This window comes from Myxocyprinus asiaticus, chromosome 45, assembly GCF_019703515.2.
Source record: "Myxocyprinus asiaticus isolate MX2 ecotype Aquarium Trade chromosome 45, UBuf_Myxa_2, whole genome shotgun sequence".
In the NCBI taxonomy this organism is placed as follows: domain Eukaryota; kingdom Metazoa; phylum Chordata; class Actinopteri; order Cypriniformes; family Catostomidae; genus Myxocyprinus; species Myxocyprinus asiaticus.
In genome coordinates this window covers 11,222,348-11,249,462 of record NC_059388.1, presented here as the reverse complement: position 1 = coordinate 11,249,462, position 27,115 = coordinate 11,222,348, and the positions used below count along the sequence as shown (strand labels likewise).

Below are 27,115 nucleotides of genomic sequence, written 5' to 3'. Positions count from 1 at the left end.
TGCATCTCCCTTCAGGAATATGGATGAAGTTCTTCACCAAGAATTATTAAACATGTTTCTTAAAAATGAAGTTGAAATCACACTGAATTGTGGATTCTACAGAAGCATAAACAATCACTTAACAACTTGGACACTCATGGTAGTTTATTTTTAAAGGTTTGCCAAAACAATATGACCACTTGCCTAATATGCTCTTGGCCGAGGCATGGACTCTACAAGACCCCTGAAGGAGTCCTGTGTTATCTGGCACCAAGACATTAGCAGCAAATCCAAGTCCTGTAAGTTGCGAGGTGGAGCCGATATGGATCAGACTTGTTGGTCCAGCACATCCCACAGATGCACAATCGGATTGAGATCCTGGGAATTTGGAGGCCAGTGCAACACCTAGAACCCTTCATCATGTTCCTCAAACCATTCCCGAACAATGTGTGCAGTGTGGCAGGGCACATTATCCTGCTGATAGAGGCCACTTCCATCAGAGAATACTATTGCCATGAAGGGGTGTACCTGGTCTGCAACGACGTTTAGGTAGGTGGCACGTGTCAATTTGATGTCCACATGAATGGCCGGACCCAGATTTTCCCAACAGAACATTGCCCAGATTATCACTCTCTCTCCACCTGCTTGTCATCTTCCCACAGTGCATCCAGGTGCCATCACTTCCCCAGGTAAACCGCACACATGTACACAGCCTTCCACGTGATGTAAAAGTAAACGGAACTCATCAGACCAGATGACCTTCTTCCACTGCTCCAAGGTCCAGTTCCGACGCTCATGTGCCCATTGTAGGCACTTTTGACGCTGGACAGGGTTCATCATGGGCACTCTGACAGGTCTGCGGCTACACAGCCCCATACGCTGCAGGGTGTGATGCACTTTGTGTTGTGACACATTCCTCCTGTAACCATCATTTACATTTTCTGTGACTTGTGCCACAGTAGACCTTCTGTCAGTTCAGACCAGATGGGATAGCCTTCGTTGCCATCGCATATCAATGAGCCTTGGGCAACCAACACCCTGTCACCGATTTGTGGTTTGTCCCCCCTCGAACCACTGTCAGTAGGAAATCACGACTGCTGACTGGGAGCACCCCACAAGCCTTGCTGTTTCAGAGATGCTCTGACCCAGTCATCTGGCCATAACAATTTGGCCCTTGTCAAAGTCGCTCAGGTATTTACCTCTGCCCATTTCTCCTCAACACGTTGACTATGAGAACTGATTGTTCACTTACCATCTAATCAACCCAGAGCTTGACATACATATAAATGTCATATCTCGCCTATGTCACTAGAATGACCACTAGATTTAAAAAAATCCAAATTTATCTCCTTGGTATTGCCATTGTACATGTAAAAAAAAACATGGTACTATCACATTACTTTTTGCTACCTTTTTTGTGTACAGTAATCATTAAATGCAATATTTCTGGACCAGCACAAACTGTTACAGCCTAATACAGTAAAAGTGCAATGCATACAAATATAGCACCAGAAGTTGCTGACCGTGTCCACTGGCATATGTTCCCTAATACAATAGTCTAGTATTCTTACAGGAGTGCCTCTGAAGAAGGCGATCTGAGTGATGACAACTGTAACACCAACACACACACACGCGCTGCTCTCTCCAGGCTAAAGGGCACTAGGAGATTATTCCACACCCATATTGAGACTCTCTACCCACTGTGAGCTCAAAGACAGAGCAACAGATAGACAAAATGGAGAGATCCGCTTCCTTTCATTCGGTTTATCTCCGCTCGCCACGCATTCCTTTAATGAGGCGGCAATTAAGCGGCTTCTCGCTTTTGAAGGCACAGAAAGGGGTTTGTCTGGTATTTTTTTAGACCTGAAGATCAAACAATCTTCAACACCTTCTGACTCCACAAAGAGCCGAAATATTGAGTCAACATGCAATTGAGGGTAAATGAGAAGTGGAGGTCCAATCAAAGTGAGTATGTCTGCTTTGATGTCCTTCATTTTGTTTAATCAAAGCAGAGCACATACGAGAGTGGCTGTGCCTGAACGCTGGTTTGCTTCAAACAGAAAACAACTACTTCACAAAAACCCGATTCATCCTGATGACACCTAAACGGGGAGAGTAAAACAGCATTTTTTCCCTCCAACCATCACAAATTAATATAAGCTTGAGATAGACGGTTCAGTTGCACTTGTAGAGAATAAGCATGCACTCTTTTCATAATTCTTAAATAGCACTTGATGAGGACTAACATGTGAAGCTAGACTGTAAAAAGCTTCACACATAACATTCCTAACCCCACAAGGAACGATGATGTCAATTTAATGCATAGCGGTTGCTTTCTCATAGCTCTTATGTTTCATTTAAGTTTCAAATTTGTCATTTGAAATTCCTTTTAAGACATAAAAATAGACACATATTAAAACCAAGAGCACAATCACAGAAAAATGAGTGACACAAAAAGTTAAAAGTTCCAGTGCTGTTTTAAGAAATAGCTGCACTCAATGCAGCTCATCTAATCAAATTAGTAGACCGAAACCAACTGTTGTATAATTATTAGTCAATTCAAATATTTAGATCGTGATTAGTTGCATGATTTTTTATTCTAAATAACCTTTATTTGGGGGCCTTTCTAAGTAAATATTGGTATGCGATAAATTGTAATTAATTTGATTAATTAATCAGCACATGTTATTACAGTGGCAAAAAGAAGTATGTGAACCCTTTGGAATTTCCTGCATTTACGTATAAATTTGTCTTAAAATCTGGTTTGATCTTCATCTAAGTTTCAATAATGAACAAACACAATCTGTTTTAACTAATAACACACAAATTATTGTATTGTTCTTTTACTTATTTAATACATCATTCAAAAATTCACAGTGTAGGTTGGAAAAAAGTATGTGAACCCTAGGCTAATGATGTCAACAAAAGATAATTAGAGTCAGAAGTTGGCAAACCTGGTATTCAGTTAATGAAACGAGATTGGAGGTGTGGGTTAGAGCTACTTTGAATTATAAAAAGCACTCAAACATTTTGAGTTTACCATTCAAAAGAAGCATCTTCTAACATGGACCATGCCTTGCCAAAAAGAGATCTCAGAAGACCTACGATCAAGAATTGTTGTTTTGCATAAAACTGGAAATTTCGAAGAGCTTAGATATTTATCAGCCCACAGTTAGAAAAATTTCTATAAATGGAGACGATTTAATACTGTGGCTACTCTCCCTAGAAGTGGCCGTCCAGCCAAGATGACTCAAAGGGCACACTGCAGAATGATCAATGAGTTAAAAAAAGAACCCTAGAGTGACAGCTAAGGATTTGAAGGTATCAATGGAACTGGTTAACATATCTGTTCATGAGTCTAATATATGGAAAACATTAAACAGGCATGGTGTCCATAGCAGGACACCACAAAGGAAGCCGCTGCTTTCCAACAAAAACATTGCTGCATGCCTGAAGTTTACCAAAGACCACCTTGACACTCCAATGCTACTGGGAATATATTTTGTGGACTGATGAAACTAAGGTGGAATAATTTGGGACGAACACACAGCACTATGTATGGCGTAAACAACATGAAAACATCCCAACGGTGAAGTACGGTGAAGGGAGCATCAAGATTTGGGGCTACTTTGCTGCATTGGGGCCTGGAATTCTTGCCATCATCATTAAGGAAAAAAATGATTCCCAGGTTTATCAAGATATCCTACAGGATAATGTATGGGGTGGCTGTGCATCAGCTGAAGCTCAGTAGAAGTTCGGTGATGCAGCAGGACAATGACCCTAAACATCACAGTAAATCCACTACAGAATGGTTAAAAAAAAGAAAATACACCTTTTGGAGTGGCCCAGTCAAAGCCCAGACTTTAACCCTATAGAGATGCTGTGGAATGACCTCAAGAGAGCTGTTCACACCAGACGTCCTAAGAATATGGCTGAACTGAAGCAGTTCTGTAAGGAAGAATGGTCCAAAATTCTTTCTGAATATTGTGCTCATTTAATCTGCATCTAGTGGAAACACTTGGGGTTGAGGTTACTGCTGCCCTACGGAGGATCGAACAGTTATTAAATCCAAGGGTTCATTTACTTTTTCCAAAGCACTGTGAATGTTTAATGGAATGTGTTCAATAAAGACATGAAATATTATAATTGTTTGTGTGTTGTTAGTTTAAGCAGATTGTGTTTGTCTATACTTGTGACTTTGATGAAGATGAGATCACATTTTATGAAAAATTAATGCAGAAAACCAGCTAAGTCCAAAACGTTCACGCACGTTTTCTTACCACTGTAATTTGACTAAACATTTTAATCGATTGACAGCCTTACTCTTACACTATAGCTCTTCACCATAATACCACGTGGCAATGTGGGCTTCTCTCTATTTCATCTCTACAAGTCTAAAAGAAAAACTAAATTGAAAAGCTATTTGGCTCGTGTAGAGAAGACGATTGAAGCCCTATCATCTTGAACGGCACCATCTGGACTGCCAGTATTAGCATAAATACAGCACTAACACTAACAATGATTTATTTGCTCTGTTGCATTTGAGACAGATCAGATCAAGCAAAAACAACATGGAATAGCGAAGCGTACAGTACATCCCATGTTTATTCTGTTTATTTAACTAAATGGTGAATATAATTATGCCGTAGATAGTAAGCCAAATGACAACTGTGCATCAATCATTAATGTGTGTCTTACCTCCTGATTGGCTGCGGCTAACTCCTCCTCTAAGGCAGAGACTCTCTCAAGTGATACCCGCAATCTCTCTCGTACCTGAATAATAAATAAATATATAAATACATAAATAAAACACCTGCATTAATCACTGTGATCGTCTATAAATCGTTCTTTGTATTTTGACCCGTAGTGTAGCTGTTATCTAATAACAATACTTAAATAATATTACTTATATATACTTAATATGATATTATTATAATAATACTTATTATAACAGTATAATTATAGTACAATTATAATATTATTAATATTATATCCATCTATCCATCCATCTTCTATAGCCACTTGTCCTGTGTAGGGTCGTGGGTAGTGCTGAAGCCTATTCTAGCTGTCTCGGACCGAATTAATATTATATTATATCAACCTAATATTACTATGTTATTACAATGTTATAACAATAAAGTAATACTAGTAATAACAGTAATTATAATAATACATTATTTATATAAATAAATATAACAATTATGCAATTTATATAATTATAATACAATTAATAATAACAAATTAAAGACTAATGATGACAATAATAATAGTAATAAATTATAATATAAAATATATACTATAATTATAAGAAAATTAATACTAAAACAAATAAAGAATACTACTACTAATAATAATAATAAAATAAGACTACTAAATTGTAATATAAAAATAAATATAATATATAATCATGCAATTCATATATTTACAGTATAATATAATGAATAATAAAACAATTAAAGACTAATAATAATAATGTCTTCTATCCTGTATCCCTGCCTCTGTGTACATCTTTTCTCTTGGTCTTACATGTTAACATCTGATAATAAGTCATTTTGAACTTTCCCAAATTTTAATAAAGAGACAAATGAGCCAACAAAAAGAAAAGTTGAATAAAAAACTCCCATCTCTCACTGGTGACCAGTTTGATCACTGGAATCATTGCAGTGGGTTCAGTCCTTTATCACTGGACAGACAGTGGTCACTGAAACTGTAATCCCATAAATCATGTGTGTTTTCCTGCTGCCTGCTACCTAATGCCTTGTAAATGACACTGACTGTAGAAGGCCACAGAATGGATTACAGCTGAATGAACTGCCACACAAGGACTTTATCCATAAATAAAAGGCCACAGGATGAAGGATAGAAGAGGTGGGACAGTGCAGGTCACACTATAAAATAAACATACTGAGATCTCACCATCCAAAAACAGATCACAACATTGTAATTGAGTTTGAGTGCAGGAGAGCACTTTGTGTTTTACTAAGATTAATTGATTGATCAGTCAGTCTATCGCAGGGGTCGGGAACCTATGGCTCACGAGCTACAAGTGGCTCTTTGTTCAAAATCAAGTGGCTCGCCGGGTGTCTCACCATTTACCAACACATGATCGTTTAAAACTTTCTAGAGAAAATTTTCCTGCATAAAGTGTGGGTGCGATTGCAAAGCTTGAAGTCAATGACACTGTTTTGATTTCCTTTCTCCTGAATTTGTCGTACAGCCTACTCCTGGTGAACAAGGTTTGAAATGAACACCCGCCAAATGCGGAGTATTTTGCTGATGTTCCAGACACTGTGGAGGGCGACCTGTAAGACTTCTCGGAGTGATATATTACAAGAAATTAGACACTAAGATGCGCGTTTGACGAAACGTGATTATATTTTGAAGAACAGATGAAAGAAAAGCCGCCGATGCACGTCTGATTTGATATGTGTGCGTAGTGAGCTCTGCTGTCCACGAGTGCAATGAAAGCGCTTCTCCTAGACACACACATTCATAGAGTTCTGGGCCTCGTTTCCTAATAACTATTGATCTTAGCTGTTAAGAGCATTTTGTACGAGCGATTTTATGAACGTTCGTTATTTTTTATGTGCGCCCAGGGTGTGAAATAGCACCCGCCACCCTCCAAATGCGACAAGGCTCAATCTAGTTCGCGAGCTCCTCATTCAAATGCAGGTATTTCATGCACGAGTAATTTCGCTCATCTACCCGCAACAGGCGAGCGACGTGTAAGACGTGAAATGTGTTATTCAAAAAGACACGCTTTTGAAGAAACACTTTATTAAATTTTTAAGAACAGACAAAAGAAAAGCCATCAGTGCTTGTGTCTGATTCGCTGTTTGTTCAGATGCGTGCAGCACGAGCCTGTCATGTGGAACAAGTGAATGTAAAGTGTTTTCACTCCTTTTTCTCTGTTTCATTCGACTGAAAACTGTTTGCAAGAATAATGCAGTCTATGAGAATGATGCAAATGATCTCTGATCATCTCGTAAGGTACTGTGAGTTTCGCTTTATTTCCACGGACCAGTTCGCTCTTACACATTGTGAACGCAACTCTGCAGGTTCAGTAATATATATCTTTGTAATAAAGAAACAAAGACGAAAGTGATTCAATCGTAAAGAAATACAAGACACGTTCACCTTGAACCTAAAATTGAGTTCTATTTTATTTTCTTTAGGCAGCATAAACTGTATTACAAAAACGCAATACAAACACATTCGATAAGAACACACCCTCTCATGAACGTGCATACTGCTGCTTACCGGACGTGATGATTTATAGTTAAAAAGTACTTAAATATTGATCTTTTTCGAACCAATATTGATCGCATCACTTTATAAGACATTCATTTAACCACTGGAGTCGTATGGATGACGTTAATGCTGATTGTCTGTGCTTTTTGGAGCATCAAAAATCTTATTAACATCCACTTCCCATTATAAGGACCTACTGACCTGAGATATTTTTCTATTTTCTTCAAATGTGTTCTGCTGAAGAAAGGAAGTCATATACAACTGGGATGGCATGATTTTTGGCTGAACTATCCCTTTAAATCTAACAGAAAACAATAAGAACTTCAGCAATTGTTGTTCTCTCAGTTTACCTTCTCATCCAATGCTTTGTGATGCTCAAAAAGGGACTTGAGGGCTTTCAGGACCTCCACCTCACTGGACACTCCTGAAGGAGACTGAGCCTGTCGCTTCACCACCGTCATGCGCAGGGAACGCTCGTGCCTTGACACTAAACACTCCAAATGCTCCAACAGCAGCTGTGGAACACACGGCAGTTTGTCATTATTATCCTCTAATACATTTACTAAACATTAGAAAACAAATAATACTACAACTAAAGCTAAACCCTACAGAAAATTTGCTTAAACCAGCCTAAGCTGGTTTAGCTGGTCGGTGAGTCCAGAAACCAGTGACCAGCTAAGTCCAGCAAACCACATGAAGCTGGTTTAAGATGCTGCTTTCAGCAGGGAAACTAAAGCAAACAAAAGCTAAAACAAAAGCTAAAACTAACACTAAAACAAAACTAAAAAAAAGCTTAAACTAAAACTAAAAAATAAAGCTAAAACTACAACTTAAGCTTAACTGAAAACAAAACACTAATGCTAACGCTAGGACAAACTACAACTTAATTTATTTTGTCTAAGTAATACAAATTATAATACCAATACTACTATTGATACCACCGAGATATTGATCTACATTTAAATGATGACACTGATTTTCACTCTAAATGAAAGAGCTGCCTGACTAAATCAAATATCTCATACTGCAAAATGCGGTCAGTTTTTCATCATGCGACTGCACCCTCAAGGACATTCTTCATATGGAATCTAATGGCAAGCGTTTAACACACCATTTTGTCTTTTCTCATTTTACAAGAGACCCGTTTTAGAAGAGTAACAACATTAGACACAAGAAAACCCATTACATTACTTGACACAATAAAGCAGACAAAACAAAATGAAACCCCCTGGACTCAGCCCAAAGGAGATTATGTTAATGTGGTTACTCCCCTGTCTGGTACACGGCATCAGAAAATCAATTCAGTCTCAAAGTCCCAAGGACACTGAGGGGAAGACAGAGAGAGTATACTGTCTGGCTTTAGATGAGCAGAGTTTACAGAGAAAACAGTGAACATAGAGAGGACATGGAGGGGTGTAGATGGCCAGAGAGAATGTTGTTTTGAAATGCACTGGTACTGTACAGGAAACCTGCTCTGAATAATTCTGCACTGCATTCAAAGCCAGATGTGGGATATTCCTACTTGATTTCTCTGCCCAGCTCTACTGTTTGCTTTCCAAGTGTTCGTTTGTCAACAAAGAGGTCTCCTGGAACTGCAACCACAAAATGGGGGAAAAAAAGATCCTAAGCAATACTAGCATTTTTGCTATTTTGCATTTTTGCTTATTTGTTATCAACAGCAGCACCCAGACATCTAATGATGTGTGTGTTTACATCTGAAAGATGTATTTTTTAGGTTGTTTCCTCATCTGCAATATGTCTATAAGACATTTCCACTCGGATGTCAAAAAGACATTCATCAGATCTCTTCGAGACGTTTATTTAGAATGTTTATAAATCTGATCCTTTTAAGATGTTTAGCAGACGTAAACAAGATTGTGATGCTTTCCAGATGAAAAGATCTAAAACAGACATCTTGGAGATGTACGTGTGCTATCTGGGATGACTTAGAGATGTATTGCATACGAGCAAACAACATAAAAACTACGTCTTCCAGATGTAAACAGTCTGGGTGATGCAAATGTGCTATTTTTTATGCATTTGGCAGACGCTTTTATCCAAAGCGACTTACAATGCACTTATTACAGGGACAATCCCCCTGGAGCAACATGGAGTTAAGTGTCTTGCTCAAGGACACAATGGTGGTGGCTGTGGGGATCAAACCAGCAACCTTCTGATTACCAGTTATGTGCTTTAGCCCACTACGCCACCACCACTCCTATATCAGGATACTTTTTCCAACGAGTAGCAGCGTAGCGAAACAAAACACCACATCACTGGTTTTTATGCCACATTATTTGTGCACACATCTTTACAGATATTGAAATATCACGACGATATTTAAACACACTTTCCAAAAATGTCCACTTTCTCTTTCATATGCGGCAGCATTGCGAAGTCCGAATCATTTTAGTGAACTGGTTTGTTCGTTAAATCAAGAAATCATTTAATTAAAGCGGCTCCTTTTTTTGTATTGAAATACAGTATGATACTGCTGTCCATCACCGTAAGATTCTGCCGTTTTTATTTTATTTTGCCTTTTATATTTAAGTAATATTTTTTGTAAGTCTTGTTTCCTGTTCCTCTTGTTCCTGTTCTTACATTTTAAGTGTTGTCGATATTTGTCGATATATCCTTTTGTCTGTCGTGTGTAAACTTGGGTAGGTTTGTGATTTTCTTGTGTTCATCTGGGGGTTTTTTCATGGTCATAGGACTGTTTATATTGTTTTTTGTTAGTAAACAGTAAACAGTGCATTTAGATCCTTCACCTCTGCTTTGGCTAGCCCTTGTTACCTGAGGGTTATACAAGACTCTTACATTGATGAACAAACAGAAAATACCTCAAATCAATATGGTCAGGAAAAACAGGAACAAGAGGAACAGAAAACACAAGACTTACACATACATGACTTCAAAATAAAAGACAACAAAAGACACATGAACACAAAACCCATTACACTGTCCATCACTTTTTACTCGATTATACAAATTAGGGAGTTTTCTTAGATGTATTTAGTGCAAATGTATCTGTTCAGGTTGCCAGATGGATACTAAGGATGTGCATGGACAGTCAAAATTCGGTTAACCGTTCAATATTCTACACATGCAATAGAGGTCTTTAACCCAACCCGAGTCCAATACAAACACGCTGGAAGGACTCCTTTGGCCGTTGCGCCGCATCTCCCTTTGTTTTTGTTTTTTCCAGCGTCTCTCGCAGGTCCACTATGTTGAGTTTAAAAGAACTTCAATATTTATAAATGCATCTCAGGTCACCTGTGTTCTTTCAGTATTCGCTGCATCTAGCTTTATTTTGCGCAGGTGTCACAACGAATCGACTCACTGTGCACTTTATTCCCTGTTAATATGAGTGGTAGCAACCGTTTGTGAAACCTCGCAGTTAACTGAATATTCTAAACGGTGCACATCCCTAACTACTGTGAATGTAGAAATAAATGGTACAATCTGCCCCTTTAAATGGCTTCAATGTAGCTAGCTATTTAGTTTGTGTTATTAGCTTATAGTAGTTAGTAGCTCATTAGTTGACAATTACCCTTTAAAAGATGCCTTGACTGTTATTAGCTTGTTGTTTGGGAAGCTTTTTAATGTTTTATTTGTGCAGTTATATAGGTGCCATACTCGCATTTATGATGTCGTTTACTTAAGTGCACCAAAGGCACGAGTGAATGTTTATTAATAACAGTGAATATCTCCCTAAATGCCGGCATGTTTGTTTGATGTCATACACTTGCATCTCAGGGCAAGAGTTTCCAAGTTGGAAATTCCAACTTTTCGTGTTGAATGGAATGCAGCATTAGGCCTACAATAGCACATGTACCTGCCTTAGGGCTGTACTGGCATCTGTACTGTACTGTGCTGCTCTAGAGAGCTACAACAGAGCTGACCTTTCTTTTTCTGCTCGGCTTCATGCTCTTTCATTCATAACCCTGAATCTGTGTCAGCCTCTGTCTTTCCCCATGCCAGCTCAGCATTAAACAAACCCAACAGCCAGATAATGCAGGTTAGGTTACTTTTTCTCTCTTTTCCTCTTTGTGTGTTTTGGTGGATTGGGTTCACACTAGGGATGTAACGGTTTCAAGGTTTCACAATATACCTCGGTTTTAAAACGGACGGTTATGATACCGTTGAAATCTTCTCATTGACGGTATTGCATGAATATAAAGACCCAAATCAGTTTAATTAAGACAGAATCGGCGACACAGCATCATATAAACTTGGCGAGATAAAATAAATCTTTAAATTGCGGCTTCCTCATGTTACGTTCGACTGTCACTCAATTTTAAAGGTGACATGCAGGTGTCGCGAGCGCAGCGCATCACGAACACATCATAAGTGCAGCACGAGCGGAGCGCAGCATGAGTGCAGCATAAGTGCACCATACAGACAGGTCCGAGCCTAAACCTTTAATTCTGCCTGGGTATGTTAAAGACCTACGAGGCACCATCAATACTGTTGGTTACCCATTCTGTAAAATTTGTCTCAAAAAATTGTCGGCTCAGGCAGGAATACACCTCAAACCTTAAGCAACTTTTCTGTGAGCACCATCCAACGGAATTTATGGAGATGAATGCAAGTGGAAATATAGTATACAGGATAGTAAATTATAGCCCCTGTTTCCTTAAAACACCAGATTCAAAGTACCTGTAGTTTTACACCATTTGTAATGAGTAGGTAGGCTAAAGTTATGTTTATGCTTTCTGTCACATTCACAATTGCAGCACATGGATTTAAGCACTCGTTCAACATTACGATAGGGTGCCAACTGTTTGTTCATTTGCCTAATTGCAGTGTAACAGTAGGCCAACAATGTGTTTGATACTACTAATATTTGTAAAACATTGTACTAAATAGGGTTTACAAAGTGCAAGGCTTTTTGTGTGCAGGAAATTGACACTGACAATATGCATGCAGGAAATTGACAGTGAAACTGTGGCAGAAAACAGACAGTATTGGACAAAATGGCAATAAATAAACTGCAAATGAATAATATATATATTCATTAGGTATAGTTTAGAATGAAACTAAATCGGGGGCCTGGGTAGCTCAGCAAGTAAAGACGCTGACTACCACCCCTGGAGTGACTCCAGTCAGGCTTCCTAAGCAACCAATTGGCCCGGTTGCAAGGGTGGATAGGGTCACATTGGGTTAACCTCCTCATGGTTGCTATAATGTGGTTCTTGCTCTCGGTGGGACGCGTGGTGAGTTGTGCATCAATGCCGCGGAGAATAGCGTAAAGCCTCCACACACGCTAGGTCTCTGCGGTAACTTGCTCAACAAGCCACATGTTTTACCTGTTTGTGATTTTTTTTTTTTTTTTTTTACCTTGTCGGATTAAGAGAGTGTCCTGATGTTCAAGATCAAAAGTTAAAGGATTAAAGCTGAAGAAATCCCAAATAAAGTTCAAGAATTGGTTATAACTTAAATATTTCTCTGTGTGATTATCAGGCATATTTCATAACCAAATATTAAACTGCTAATAATATTATCAATGTACATAAATACCGGGATACCGTGGTAATTTTTGCAACGGTTATCATACCGTGAAAATGTCATACCATTACACCCCTAGTTCACACTGGTTCCTTCAACAGGCAGCGATTATCCAATACATGAATCTCTTCAGGGTCATGAATCTCAGCTTTGTGTGTGTGTGTGTGTGTGTGTGTGTGTGTGTGTGTGTGTGTGTGTGTGTGTGTGTTTTCATACAATGAAAGTGAATGGTAACTGAGGGTAACATTATGACTAACATCTCCTTTTGTGTTTCATGGAATAAAGAAAGTCATTTGGGTTTGAAACGCCTTAACAGAGAGAGCAAATTATACAATAATAATCATTTTTGGGTGCACTATTTAAATAATCCACTCAAGATAGGAAGATTCAAACTTCTGCAAACTTCAAGCAGTCTGTGTCTAGTATCACACATTTCCTCTTCTTTCCATTCCACTAGTTCTCCTTATCACCCCCGATATGCTTCCCTACATTTTAATACCCTCCAATATCCTCAATTCCATAATTGACTCTTCAAACGTTTGGCTGCGGCAAGTAACGCAAGTAATTAATTGAATCGCAGAATGGAGGCTGGAGTGCTGAGTTACATTAACACATTGACTCCAGCAGGCACTGAGGGGTGTGGCAAAAAGAATGGAGGTGAAAATGAGGCAGAACAAGTGAGAATGTCTGCTTCTACATGTGATGGAAATGATAGACAAATGATAGCGGTTCTTGTCAGACTTTTTAGCGGCTTTTTTAAGCTCGGCAAAAATGCGGCAGTGAAGAAAGCTCAGATTTCAGTGAAAAATGCCAGCCTGTTATCTGATTCCAGGGAATTATGATCTCGCTCTTACATGTTATTACTGAAGGATAAAGATACTCTGCTTACTGTCCTCTCATGACATTGAAATCATTTTGTTATGACTCACAGGCTTGGTCAGTATCTGAACAGGGTAAGTAAAATTGGAGCAAGACTGGAGTGAAAAAAATTTCTTTATCTCTATAAGTCAGTCCACTCGACACACTGTACTTTCTACAGCCACCATCTTAAGCGTTGCAATGCCTCTATCAATAAGCCGATTGGCTCTTTTAACCCTTAAACGCATACCTCGGGTCTTTAGAGACCCGGGTCCTCATTCCACCCCCTGTACCTCATCCATTTTTTGGAGTTGTGCCCAAACCTCTTTAGTATTCCTCAATCTCTTATAAACAGTGTAACACACACACACACAACATACAATATATATAATATAATATATACACAGTATATAATGGTTTATGTAATGGTTTAAGTACCAAAAGTGTATAGGGTCTTTAGAGACCCGAGGTATGTAAGAGTGTCTGTTTGTTTGTTTTTTCGCACTTCCATGAATTATATTTTTATGACTATTTCATAATCTACAGTATTTAAGTTTACTATCATAGGATATGTATTTCTTTGTTTATTACAAGATAAATTAGTACTATATTCATACAAATAAATACTATATCATGTTCATTTTCTGTGCAACAATGAATTATCAACAATGGTGAATTATCAGTATCATATATGAGTGTACACATAAATATTATACTTGTTATTTCTCACTCAAGGTGGCGCTGATGTTTCAGTGATTGATTTGATTTACATTTGACATTGCTAACTGACGTAGAAACATTGAAGTGAAACACATGAACAGTATGATATGACAATTGTCATTTGGGTTTACTACTCAAATTTTGTAAGTTGTTCATCTATTTAGACTGAAAAAATGCCTGAAAAAATAAATGTGTAACGTATGTGTAACTTAGGTGTAGCTAATGTGTTATGTGTAGCTCAATATGTGTTTGACAGCCAGTTGCATCTAATGAAATTTCGCTTAAAGTAATGAATCCTGTTCTAGATTTGTCCTGATTTGTTGCATTATCTCTTTGATTTATGAAAAATAAAACATCAAAATATATCAAAATATATTGTATTTTATTATTTTCTAATTGTCTTGAAAATATGTTAAAATTTTGACACTATTTGGGCATTTTGTACATCCATTTTTGATAGATAGAAGTGAATAGTGTTTGGGAAAATCACCATGCATTTAAGGGTTAACTGTAAGGCTGGATGTCCATTTCTACAGCCACCATACTGAGCACTGTAAGTGGCACCATACTGCCTCTATCAAAAGGACAACTGGCTCTTTAAACTATAAGGCGGGACGTCCATTTCAGCTGCCATCTTGAGCGTTGTAATACCTCTATCAATAATCTGATTGGCTCTTTTAACTGAAAGAGGGACATCCATTTCTACAGCCACCATAGCATTTTTGCTATGGCTGCAGCCACTTCTGCAGCATTGCGAAGCCACTATCAAAAAGACAATTGGCTTGTTTTAACTGCAAGGCAGACTTCCATTTCTACAGCCGTCATATTAAGCGTTGCATTGCCTCTATCAAATAGACGATTGGCTATTTTAACTGCAAGGTGGGATTCCATTTCTATAGCCACCATATTGAGCATTCCGATGCCTCTATAAAAAAAAAAAAAACAATTTGGCTCTTTTAACTATAAGGTGGGACTTCCATTTCTACAGCTGCTTCTTGAGCGTTGCAATGCAAAAAGACGATTGACTCTTTAAAATGTAAGGCAGGACTAGAGTCGCCATATTTAGTGTTACAATTCCAACAATTTATATGCAAGTGGTCCGTATCCTCACCTATATAATGTATCTGCTTCAACTGAATGTCCATTATTGAAATGCACAAGTCGTTGGGTGGGCAGCTGTTAAAATTTTTGGCTTTGTTGTAAACTAGCATGAGGGTTGAGGAACAAAACCTGTTCAATTAAGTATTTGGAAGACATATTGTGTGAACTCACTCTGGTGTTGTTCCTCTCGGCCTTCAACTCTGAAATCTCCTCCTCCTTCTCCAGCAGCTGTTCTCTGCAGACATTCAGCTCCTTTGTCAGAGTGGCAAACTCCTGCAAGACACAGAAAATAAAGCCATTTTAACATCATAAGCACACAGTGAGGAAACACTGTTTCACTTGAGGAAAATAAATGACCTAGAACAGGAATGATGTACCTCACTGCACATGCTCAAAGTGCCCTTGATGAGAATGCTTTGCCAGGGCTGCTAAATCCTATTCCTTGAGATCTACATTCCTCCAGAGTTTAGCTCCCAGCCTAATCAAACGCATCTTAGCAAGCTAATCAAGGTCTTCTGGTTTAGTTTCATCCAAATTACAGACAAGTCCAGGAGGATGGCTGGGCATCTCTGCTTTAAACTTTTATGGCCCTCTTCCTGCTATCTGTGGTTGCCATTTAGTGACACCATAGTGCAGTTTATCATATTTTCTGAACTCTGTATGATTAATTTGCAGCTACTGTCCACAAAGTTGGAGAATAAACTGTAATGTTCGAGGAAATCAAAAACCCATGAAGAAAGTAAGGTACAGATTCAACATACTAATGGTAATCTGCATTTGGTGGCACTAAGAGGATTTCAGGAATGGCAGAAATGGGGCCAGGCATCGATTAAGGCTTGTACACGCTGAAACAATATGTGGTGAAACAATTGTTTTTACACAGTTCATTTAGGTGCCACAACAAGCCACATGAGATGAACAATACAGATAAAAGTCAGGAATGTCAATGTCAAAATAAACTACTATGGTGTTAAGTGACAACAAATTCTGCAAACAATAGCTTTCATCCACTCGCTCTAATGACTGGATTCCAGCTGATTTCAGCATCAGGAAAATCACAACGAGAGATATGAATGCTATTTTGCTAGTCGACAATTAGGTCTAGCAGGGCTGATTTGAATCCAACTCTGTCACTGGGTGGGCTAAAAATATGCTTGCTTCTTGGATCTAATGGACACCACTCTGCCAACAGTGGACATGGGGGTAGCCAGAATAAAGTTTGAGTTTGTAAAGATCATAAACTGGACAACAAACTTTGCAACAAAAAAAAAAAAACATCAGGGTGCAATTCCAGCATCTACCAGCAGAGGCTAGCAGGGACCTGCTAACCAGCTAATTCTTGAGTTCACTACAAGTGTATTGCAGAATTTTTGTGGTCTGCACGGTGATATTAAGGGAAGCCCAAATGACTCGTGCAAGTGATGGTGGAGTCATCCCTCAATATCACAGCACAGACCACAAAACCTCTGCAACACTGTGCTATCCTGTCTCTGGAGCGTGCATATTGAGGAAAGCCTGATTGACATGCGTGACCCTGTGCATTTTGCATGCGAAACCAGGCTTCAGTCACCCCGCACAGATGCACATTTCAAATGAGAAGCATATTTGTTATTTATTAGCAATAAAAGTGATTTGATTTGATTTGATTTGATTTAGCACTTATAAAGCACCGAACGTGACATAAATATCATAAAATTTGCTTGGGCAGCTGCAGAAAAATTCTCAATGTAGGAAATACCCTGATATTGTTAGGCTATTGCAGTTCAATGTATGGTACTTTTGTACAATTAACAATACTGGTACTATATTGGGCCAGCGTTTGATGTCCAATGTAATAGATCGGAGGTTTTTATTAAAATTGGCAAGAGTTGGCTTTAGAGTTGAATTTAAATTAGCTTCATCTTGGTTGATGATGATGACAGGCCTGCCATGCTATGAACAGATAGGATGGATTGGGATCATGTAAAGGTAGCCTTCAAGGACAATAACACACACTGTTATTGATCTAAGCCTTTCTTCAGCTAAAAGGCTCATCTGATTATAGAGGAATAATTGAACAGGACTATGTCCAGCTGGGCATCAAAAACCCTAGCAGATGTATTGCAGTAGTTGGCGAAGTTTTGCATCAATTGGGAGTTCATGGTATAGGGTTGTCTTTAAATATGTATCTCTACCAAATCAAACTTAATGCTACCACCATGTCTTATAATAATAATAATTATATAGCGCTTTTCTAGGCACTCAAAGCGGTACATAGTAGAGGGGGAATCTTCTCTACCACCACCAGTGTGCAGCATCCACCTGGATGATGCGACGGCAGCAATAGTGCGCCAGTACGCTCACCACACACCAGCTATTGATGGAGAGGAGAGTAGAGCGATGTAGCCAATTCAGGGATGGGGATTATTAGGAGGCCATGATAGATAACGGCAATGGCATTGATTCCTTATGTTAAGTATTAAAAGACCAGAATATATCAGTATTCGAGCAAACAAGAAGCAAGGCTTCATGAAGAAGATTTTGAAATGAATTGCTTGAGGCAATCTTAGAAGTACAAGTAAGCCCAGGATGTATCACACAGTTTGCACCTTTGGAAGCCTTAAGATTCAACGGGTACACATAACAGTATGGACATGGACACCAACACAGGCCACCAACAAATCAGCACTCCATGGGTTGGACGTTAACCCGAACTTGATACTTGAATGAAACATAACTGTGAACTCCATGAAGTCTCTTTAGGTATGAAAGAGCAATTTTTCTCTTTTAGTCTGGGGAGCAACACAATCACAGCCATTTAGAAACATTTAGAGGTTTAACAGTTATGTGAAGTGGGATTTTGGACCAATTAAATAGCAGCAGCTAGAAATAGATAGACATAGAAGTAAATAGAAGGTTGAAATAGAAACCAAGCATCCATCAAAATGTCTCTTTGCGCAACACTGTTGACAATCATAGCGGATAAGATAAAAACTAATTTTAACAGATTAACACAGAGCAGATGTGTCTTACCACTTGACAGTTTGTCGCATCATGACTTGTATGGCTAATGAGGGCAGCGATATGACATAATTAATCTCCACAGGATGTAATAAGAGAAAGCCAGTAAGGATTCAGCAATCCTGAAGACTTCCACTCTGGAATATCTCACCATAGTTCTACCATACACAGAGGGTAGCATGCTGGCTGATGCCTAAAATGGGCATGTTGAAGACCCTGCTGTCTAGCAGAAGTCATTCAGTTCGGTCTGGCACACTGCAGATGAGTTAGCAAAAGCGCTAATTAAAAAGTGTTGATTAGAGAGGTGGTACTGCAGAGGTGTTAATCTAAGGGGAGAGACAGGCATAATTACAACATGTTCTACGCTGCTTTAAACAACGATGGGGAAAAAAAAAAAATGAACAGACTCGTTAACATGTCCGAGGCAGGGGTGTTGATGTGCTGTATTTTTACCAGGGTGGGGGGTGGGGTGGTGGAGCAACTTTCCTTAAGGAAAACTGTAACTATGATGTTATGGAAAACAAATAATACAATCAAACACTTGAATATTTAAGTAAGAAGCAGAAACATCTCACTGAACGTTTTTATGTGTCTATCTGCACTATGTATAAAAAATATATATTTTTCCATTTTATTTATTTATTTTTAAGGCACAATGTCATGTTAAAAAGAACTTTCTACTTAGCTACTTTCTGTTATATGCATTGAGCTGGGTCTAGCTTTTTTTAGCGCAAGGATGCGTTTAGTCCGAATAGCCCCTTACCTGGGCAAACTATGACATACTGACAGTTAGGGCTGGGTATTGATGCATATTTCCTCATTCGATTCGACTACTTTTGTGCTACTTTCATGATGCAATTTTTTTCCTTTTCAGAGCTTATGAAAAAGAACGTTCACAATGAACATGATCAATATTCAAACTTTGTCTTTTTGTGTTCTGCAAGAGACAAAGTCATATTGGATTAAAAAAAAATGAGGGTTTAACTCCATTTCATCATATCTAAAGAAGGTTTGGCGCTCAAGCTGACAGCATGCTTAAAGCAAGTCTGAGCTTAATGACAAAGACCACCAACATGAAAGCATCAGACCAAACCTGTTTTCCCCCCCGAGCAAATACCACTTCAGTTTGAGGTGTTTGGGTTTGACAAAACCTACAGAGAAATGTCTTAATGAATACCAACCAGATGACATTAAAAGCCTTGACACACGTCATTCATTCGGAGAGGTTCTCGTTTTGATTGATTTGAAAAAACTCTCTTTTAAATGAATAAGACGCACTCCTGGTTATTTGTTTTGGTTATTAAATTTAAGTCCTTTTTTAACTATCAATCTCCACTATTACTTTCACACTCTTCTACATTTTGTTTTTGGCAATTCGCAATCTTCATGCATATCGCCACCTACTGGGCAGAGAGGAGAATTTATAGTAAAAAGGACTTTTTGTCACCCACACCTATCATATTGCTTCTGAAGATATCGATTAAACCACTAGAGTCGTATGGATTACTTTTATGCTACCTTTATATGCTTTATGGAGCTTCAAAGTTCTGGCCACCATTCACTTGCATTGTATGGACTAACAGAGCTGAAATGTTCTTCTAAAAATCTTCATTTGTGTTCAGCAGAAGAAAGAAAGTCATACACATCTGGGATGGCATGAGGGTGAATAAATGATAGTTTAACTATCCTTTTAATTCCGGTTCATTCATCACACTAGAAATAGACAGTCAAGTTGAGAGCACTGCATTGTGAGACACAAAATTCTGCGCAGTGTGCTTTATTGTATACTGCATATATTTTGGCAGTAAATATTAAATGTAGTAATCATGTACATTCACTTAATGTAGTATGTAGTTCCCAGGTATCAAATCCACACAGAAATCTAAGCACAGTATATGTACTATAAACATAGTAAGCACTGAGTAGTACTGTATGTTAGTATGCTATTCCGAACAGAGCAATTCCTGTAAGTGGCAAGTAGGAAAAGTCACAATAACTAATGAAATAAAATGAAATCGTAGAGGAGCCATGCTCCATCATAAACAAATTAAAAAGCTCTAATACTTAAGTAACTTTAACAGCTACATGGATAATATACAAATCACTTACCCATTAAACAGTAGACTGAGGTTATGTTTTGTGTTTGATGAATCTTTAATGCATGCTGTAAAGCTTTATTTACAGAATGTCCCATGGGGCACATGCATGCTCACAGATGTATTGTACGGCGAAAGAGAGCTCCCGTTCTCCTCTGCGTTGCACGCAAGGCTTTTGAAACTAGTCCTTTAGTTTTACAGTATCAGTAGGACTGATATCCAAAGGTCAAAGAATTACGCATATGAGCATACAAGCATAGGTGAATGTATCTGAAGTTAATTTCTGTGCAATAAGTGTAACAGATTTATATGATGGTGCACTGGCAGCTCATTGCCAAATGTTACAGCCCACGTATTTCAGGCTGATTCCCATTCAAGCTCCTGCAGAAGATTTCTTTAGAAAACACACACAGAGAGAGAAAAAGCTAAATTAGAAAGAAAGTTTTATTTATAAAAACATTTCTCATCTGCTTCCACTCCAGCACTCTGTGAGATAAGACATTTGCAATCTGCAAGGCAAAAAGCTTCTTTAAATGGCATAGACGTTTGGAACAGGTCTTCAGGCCTTCGTGACACAGCTAACTAATAACATGAGGAGGAGGAAAGGCCTATTTAAACATCAGCAGTCAGCACATTTCATTTCCACTCCTTTAAATATTCAAGAAGGTCATATATGAATCTTCCAGCATCTCTTCAAGAAGTGGGCCTTTCTGTTTTTTCGAAGGATGTTTACAGAAACAGGCCAGCATTTTAGTAAAGACAGCATCTGTATGGGGCATACAAATGGATCTTGGCTAGGTGGGTTACGGTAATTGGAATGTGGACACAACATCCTAAAAATGTGTAAGAGTAGGGCTGGGTGATATACTGAAAATGTACAATAAATTTGCGATGGTTTTTTTTGGGGGGGGGGGGGGGGGGGGGCATTGTAAAATTAAGCAACGTTGTGAATAGCGCAGTGATCTTAAGGTCATTTTAGTTGGGAAGTTAATGGTTTTCTGAAAACGGTGCCAGACAGGTAGTTTTATATATGTATATATACCCTGGCGGCCAAAAGTTTGGAATAATGTACAGATTTTGCACTTATGGAAAGAAATTGGTACTTTTATTCACCAAAGTGGCATTCTTACTATTACTATTATTACTATTATGTAATTACTATTACAATTTGAAAAAAATGTTCAGAACTTCTTAAACTACTTCAAAGTGTTCTCATCAAAAAACCTCCATGTGCGGCAATGACAGCTTTGCAGATCTTTGGCATTCTAGCTATCAGTTTGTCCAGATACTCAGGTGACATTTCACCCCACACTTCCTGTAGCACTTGCCATAGATGTGGCTGTCTTGTCGGACACTTCTCACACACCTTACAGTCTAGCTGATCCCACAAAAGCTCAATTGGGTTAAGATCCAGAACACTCTTTTCCAATTATCTGTTGTCCAATGTCTGTGTTTCTTTGCCCACTCTAACCTTTTCTTTTTGTTTTTCTGTTTCAAAAGTGGCTTTTTCTTTGCAATTCTTCCCATAAGGCCTGCACCCCTGAGTCTTCTCTTTACTGTTGTACATGAAACTGGTGTTGAGCGGGTAGAATTCAATGAAGCTGTCAGCTGAGGACATGTGAGGCGTCTATTTCTCAAACTAGAGACTCTGATGTACTTATCCTCTTGTTTAGTTGTACATCTGGTCTTCTACATCTCTTTCTGTCCTTGTTAGAGCCAGTTTTCCTTTGTCTTTGAAGACTGTAGTGTTCACCTTTGTATGAAATCTTCAGTTTTTTTGGCAATTTCAAGCATTGTATAGCCTTCATTCCTCAAAACAATGACTGACTGATGAGTTTCTAGAGAAAACTGTTTCTTTTTTGCCATTTTTGACCTAATATTGACCTTCAGACATGCCAGTCTATTGCATACTGTGGCAACTCAAAAACAAACACTAAGACAATGTTAAGCTTCATTTAACGAACCAAAAAGCTTTCAACCAAATAGCTTTCAATGATTTTTTAGTACCAAATTAGCAATTTAGCATGATTACTCAAGGATAAAGTGTTGGAGTGATGGCTGCTGGAAATGGGGCCTGTCTAGATCTGATCAAAAATGACTTTTTTCAAATAGTGATGGTGCTGTTTTTTTACATCAGTAATGTCCTGACTATACTTTGTGATCAGTTGAATGCCACTTTGGTGAATTAAAGTACCAATTTCCTTCCGAAACAGCAAAATCTGTAAATTATTCCAAACTTTTGGCCGCCAGTGTATATATACATAAAACAAAAATGATTATTAGAATTAATATTCTAATTGTTAAATTTAGTTGCATGAGAAATTTTACGTATAATGCAAAGTACTCAATTCCACTCAATCAGATGCAATTTGTAACCTGTTCTTCTGGTAGTACTCATTCCTTTATAAACCCCTTCTCTCTCTCAGCATAAGACTAAACCCATATAAATCCAATGGCAACACACAGCCATGTCAGAAAGCCACTCCAGCACTGTCCCAATGGCTCGTGAAACTGTTAGAAGCAGGGTCTGTGCACTGGAGGGACCACCGGGCTTTGTTTACTCTGACCTTTGGCTGCAGAACTAAGAGGGGTCATTGCTCGGATGTAAAGCCGCCTATAAATCTGCGGGGGGGGGGGGGGGTGATTACAGTCCTGGGAATTAGAGCTTTTTACAGGCCCTATTGGCTAATTCTGTCCTCCTCATGACAATCATTAGAAAGCACAAATGAACCTGCTATTCTGACACCGAGAGGCTGTTAGAGGTTAAATCAGTCAACTAGCAACCACAGTTAAAACAAAACAAACAATAAATACCAAATTTAAATAAAAACATATGCAATAGCTAGTGGTGCTTTACAAATGCTCAAACTCAGGGTTACATTTTTTTGAACAAACAAGGGCAGATATTTGTGCTGACCTTTACATTTCCCCTGCGTCCATGTTCTGCAAGTGGTTTAATGGAAATATCAACACATTTATGCCTTATTCATAAACATTTGCAGCATTTGTTATTCAAGAAGCCCATTCTCAGCATTGCAGGACACTAGAGCTGAGGGCAAATGAGAACATGGCCCCACCCATGTGTAATGAGTGTCACACATTCTCACTTTAAAACCAATCTAGTGGAGCAGTCAGGCAGCAGAACACAGCAACACACACGTTCTACAAATGTCAGCCCATGCATCATCCATTAACCAGCTGTGAATACCAGCAATGAACAAGAAGAATGGAGTCTGAAACTGCTGAATTTTCAAGGGAACCTTAATGATAAACCTGAACTCCCTTTTGTAAATGCAAAATGTTTTAATACTTTCAGCGCATCATGCTGTCTACTGGAGCTAGTTCCACCTGTGCTATTTGTAAAGAGGTAGAAACATCTACTATGACCTCTCCAACAAATCTGTCTAAAATAAAAGTCATCCTGCTTTGAGAGTGGACAAAACCGGAAAACAATAACTGTCAAATCAGATAACCACAGTCCAGCGTACATCTCTGTATATGGCCGATAAAACAAAAGGGCGAATGGCATTGTAAGTACCCATAAATCAACTCTACAAGCAGCCGCAGGAAGCTGTCGTGATTGGTTTAAGAATCTGCACATACGAATAGCCCATGTCTAGAGAGAAATCTTTGGGCAGATCACTGAAAGAGGAGCTAATCAGAGACCAAGTCCTAAAAGGTGATGCAATTTCATTTAGCTGATAAACCAGGCACAGGCCTGCATACAAGCTTAACTCATCTCCAACTAGTGGACATGTACAATGTTGAACAGATATAAAGTACAGAACCTACTATGTGGGTTCAAGTCCAGATCCCTAACCGAATAAGCCATACCACCCCACACTCTAAAAATGAAAAGATTTTTTAGGCACCATTTGTGGTTCCTCAGATTGCCACACTGGCAGAACTCTAAAGAACCTTGAGGCCATCTTGCGATCTGAGGAACACCATTAAATGCCTTGAGTATCTTTTTATTTAACAGTGAATATTCATCACTTATTCATCTTCATCAGAACCTGACTGTTTCGCTCTAACTTAAACAGAACAACCAATAAAATCAATTCAGAGATGTGGATAAGATAAAGCGCTAAACAATTTTTTACTCTTTTGCTCGATCTCTACTTTTTCTGAAAAGGCAAATCTCTCTTTTGGATGAGAGGAGCAGCAAGTGAAACGATGGTCATTTGCGCACAGATGACCTTTGCCCTCACTTTATTCTGTCTTTCAGGCAGTCTCTTAGGAGGCCCGTCTATAAAATCAGACCATTTCAAAGAGTTCCTGATGTCTGGCCACACTGCTACCTTTCTCATTACATTCTACTTTAAAACAAAGGGCTCAACTGAAAAATGAGAGAACAGAGAAAGTGTTTTGAGGAAAAAAAACTGAGAGTACCAGGCACAGATGGGACTCGCACTGAGGTGAAGATGAAAAATGTTGCCCAATTGATTTTACTCAGCCAAATGTGGTGTTATCTTCTGAAGAAACCATTGAAATATGAAATTATTGTCAACAAATCCAAAGACCATTGTAAACGCTCAAGTGCAATTTGTTAATTGCCTGCAATTACCCCACCTATTACGTCACCACAGCAAAGTTGGTAGTAAAGTTGCAGGAATGGGGCTCTTTGGGAACACTGTAGTAGGTAAATAGCAAAAAAGACCAGCCGATTAACACCCTGAGAACTTTAAATTGCACTCTGACATTTGTACAAAACTTGTCTTGCACTCTAAAAACTATGACACTCTGGTATTTAACTGCACCACTAGTTCAAAACAATGTTGCAAAATGAAGCATGCAATCAGAGATGGTGAGCCTGATATTGTATAAAGACCATGTTAAATTTTAATGCAACTAGAACAGGACTTGATGAAAAACTGCTTAGAAAATATAACTGATGAACCCCATAAAATCACTGACTTCTGTTTCTTCATTCTTCATAACCAAGTATGCACAAATCTTTGTTAAAAATTCATTACTTTGGTTGATATTTACAACACTTTTTTGAAAGCAATGGATATCACACACACCCTGATCTACATTTCTTGTTAATGGCATCTCGTTGTGCTCGGAGCTTATCTGCTTTGCCCAGCTTGTTTTCCCATAAAGTATGTTTGGCACATCTGCTGGCCCGTGTCATAAGGGTCTACTATAAATCGAAAGCGTTCTAATGCAATGCAAAGTGTCGGTTTGCAGGCAGTGTGGCACAGAGGGAAGTTCCCTGTGGATAATGGCTGGCTCGTCACATGAGACAAGGAATAAATGAAAGTCCTGTCGTCTGTGTCCTGCCAGACTGCGCCAAGCCAATCAAGTTTTAAAGGTCAGGATGGACTCAGTCTTGCCACCTAGGGTTATGCCCGATATTAGGCAAAGTGGTACAGTGGTAAATCAGATTTGTACACAGATAGACAGTACGTACTTGCACACAAACAAATAGACTTATATGAGACAGCAAACCAACAGGCAAACACACACAGGTAAGAGGCAGGGGTAGCAAGGCTTGCGGCATGTGTTCACTTTGCATTAGCATGACATCTGCTGATGTGAATCTCTGGCATTTTCTTAAAGGTCTTAGGTGTGGAGCTCAGCACAGGGGAGGATCCATGTTACCTTGGATGCTGTGTCTAAAAAACACACCATTTTCAACAAAGTATTATCAGTTTATTGTTAAGAATTTTTCAGTTAGGCTGTAGTTCAATTGGGTCCAGTTTATAATATGGCTTGCACGGCTACTCATTTTGACTAGTCGACTACCTGCACAGAAAAGTAGCCGAGTAGTCGGCTACTCGGAGGGTCAATGTTTACCTTGTGTAAATGGCTCCGAGGTTGCGTTCACACACACACACACACACACACACACACACACACACACACACACACACTTCTGTCTTCACTGAAGCTGTCAGAGTAGTTTTGCAGTTCGAGTAGACCTGAGATTCTCTGTGTTTGAGAGGATTAACCTCCTGCAGACGCTCTATCTGCTCAGCACACCACAAAAACATAATCACACCCTTTTGCAGTGACCGACAAGACCAGCTTATACTACACACCAGAATTCAGGTATGCAAAGTCCCAACACACACATACAAACAAATACTCACACTTCAACACTAGGTAGACTTCATCGCTCAAACAAGACAACAAACAAGTCAAGCAACAAACATATCAAAGACTCTTATTTCCGTGTATTACATAGGTGCACACTGGCAGGGGGTCTCACTGGTCACTACCTATAATATATATTAATATTCCAAGAAGAGTGGAAGCTGATAGGGAGGTGCAACTCCCTTTTAACGCCATTATTTTGAAATGAAATGCTAAACAAGCTTCAATGGTGTGGTGTTTTGGGTTCCACATACTTTTGACCATATGCGAGTTCATTCTGCTTGTCAATCTCTGTGGCATCCTTAAGTCATTCCTTAAGGGTCAGCATTCTCTTTTCAGCAAGTTGTGCCTTTGAGGAATCTGGCATGAATCTTTTAAAGCGAGATTGCACAGTTCAGATTGATGACTGTGTCAAACAAAAGGACAGAGGGGTTGTAAAACATCCTAAAACTACATATGAACCATTCACCCTCTAGTCTTTGTTTCCTCTCTGAGGATCT

The 27,115-nt window shown here is 38.8% G+C and overlaps 1 protein-coding gene across 1 annotated transcript in view; it reads right to left on the bottom strand.

Moving 5' to 3' along the window:
* The window catches only part of LOC127435397 (liprin-alpha-2-like), a 233,065-nt gene that overhangs the window by 63,338 nt on the left and 142,612 nt on the right, over window positions 1-27,115 (bottom strand). The window contains exons 3-5 of the mRNA XM_051688850.1: window positions 15,589-15,690; window positions 7,581-7,745; window positions 4,678-4,752 (exon numbers count right to left, since the gene is read on the bottom strand). Coding sequence (XP_051544810.1) covers window positions 4,678-4,752; window positions 7,581-7,745; window positions 15,589-15,690 — 342 coding nt within the window. The remainder of the gene's footprint in view (window positions 1-4,677; window positions 4,753-7,580; window positions 7,746-15,588; window positions 15,691-27,115) is intronic.